The sequence below is a fragment of the Populus alba genome, chromosome 18 (assembly GCF_005239225.2).
Source record: "Populus alba chromosome 18, ASM523922v2, whole genome shotgun sequence".
NCBI lineage: Eukaryota > Viridiplantae > Streptophyta > Magnoliopsida > Malpighiales > Salicaceae > Populus > Populus alba.
The window spans coordinates 13,227,512-13,229,018 of NC_133301.1; the positions used below are offsets into that span (position 1 = coordinate 13,227,512).

General features: G+C 43.9%; 1 protein-coding gene across 1 annotated transcript; it reads left to right on the forward strand.

Annotated features, from left to right (window-relative positions):
• Positions 1–208: 208 nt before the first annotated feature.
• On the forward strand, positions 209–1,197 carry LOC118034292 (uncharacterized). The gene has a single exon (XM_035039530.2). It carries the CDS (start codon positions 322–324, stop codon positions 958–960), a length of 639 nt encoding a protein of 212 aa, XP_034895421.1. The 5' UTR covers positions 209–321; the 3' UTR covers positions 961–1,197.
• Positions 1,198–1,507: the final 310 nt, after the last annotated feature.

Consider the following 1,507-nt stretch of genomic DNA (forward strand, 5'->3'; position numbering starts at 1 on the left):
CATTAATACTAAATTAATTGTCCAGAACAATGTTAATATTTAATGACCTAAAATACTAAAACAGAAGAAATCTAAAACATTCTACTCCATATGTAAATAATCAAATGTGTAAGGAGTCTAAAGGAAAGTCCAAATTAAAATACCCTAAACCCCTCGAAATATCGCAAAATATCGAACACCCCTTCCTCCCCTATAAATATGTCGCTAGAGTGAAGTTAGGTTTGCCAAACTCGATAGAAAAACAATTTTCTTTGACTCCCTACAATCTTCTCCTCTTCTCTCTTTACTGCAACCCTTAAGAACAGAACCACCACCATCAAAATGGCGGCCATGGCCACTGGATCTTCTAGGAGAACCTCGAGCGGTCCAATTATTCGCTCTCTCTCTCCATCCGGTAGATTCCACCAGCACTTCTCCAGATCTCCGTCAGCTTCCGCCTCCTCCACCCCCTTCGCTTACTCAAGTTCAAGTTTCATGTCTCGCTCATCAACTTTCTTCACCAGATCCGCATCGCCTACACGGGTTAACATGTACGGGCACTCCACACCGTCGCCTTCTTCATCCGTCCGCTTAAATGCCGTCTCTCCTAACCGCTCAATCTCCACTGTCAATCCTTCTCGTAGCCACCACCATCAGGTAGTGAGAAAACAGAGCACTCCTAAACAGACTTGCATGTGTTCGCCGACGACACATCCAGGCTCTTTCCGGTGTAGTCGCCATAAAGGCATAGGGCTTGGCAGTTCAACCTCATCAAGTAATTACTCTTCGAACAACAATCGGCTGAATGCGAGAAGATCTGCCATGACCAATTCGCTAGTGAGAATCGGCGGCGTGGAAGGTGATTTGGTGAGAAGAGCCTTGGCCGCTTTGATCCGGCCGTCTTCTCACCAACAACGCAGGCGTTCTGCATTCCAGTCCCGACCGAGCCGGCTTTCCGTCATGTCCAAAGCTGAGTCTTAAGGGTATGTTGGTCATTTCAAGTTTTTATTTGCTTGCTCACCCGACGAGGACTGGGCTCAGATTGCAGTGGTGGCGCGTGGAAATCGGGACGGAAAGTTTTTTTATCGGAATCCGGTGACGTAACACAAAATTCGACGACAGGACTTTCTGAATATATAGATACATAACACATGGCTTTTGAGTGTGTATAGTTATCAAAGCTATATTATTCAGTTGCAAAATCAATGCATTTTTAAAGGCTTCAAAATTCTAACCAACAAAAATTAACAAAATAACTAACTCTAATCTAACTTGCAAATTAACTAAACTAAGTAATCCGTTAATCAGAATTTGTGGATGTCATTCAGCCATGTCAATTTCTCAGCTGTGAGTGGATTCTTCCGTTTGTCTTTTCCGTGTGGTCTCACGTTTTCTGTGAACTCCGTGTGTAGGGGTTTTTGTGCTGTGCGCGTGCTGTTTACGACCATGATCCATCCGTTCACCGTATTCGTTTACGTGGTTTATGTTTCCTGTCGAGGTAAGGGTGTTTTTTATTGGTTAACTTTGC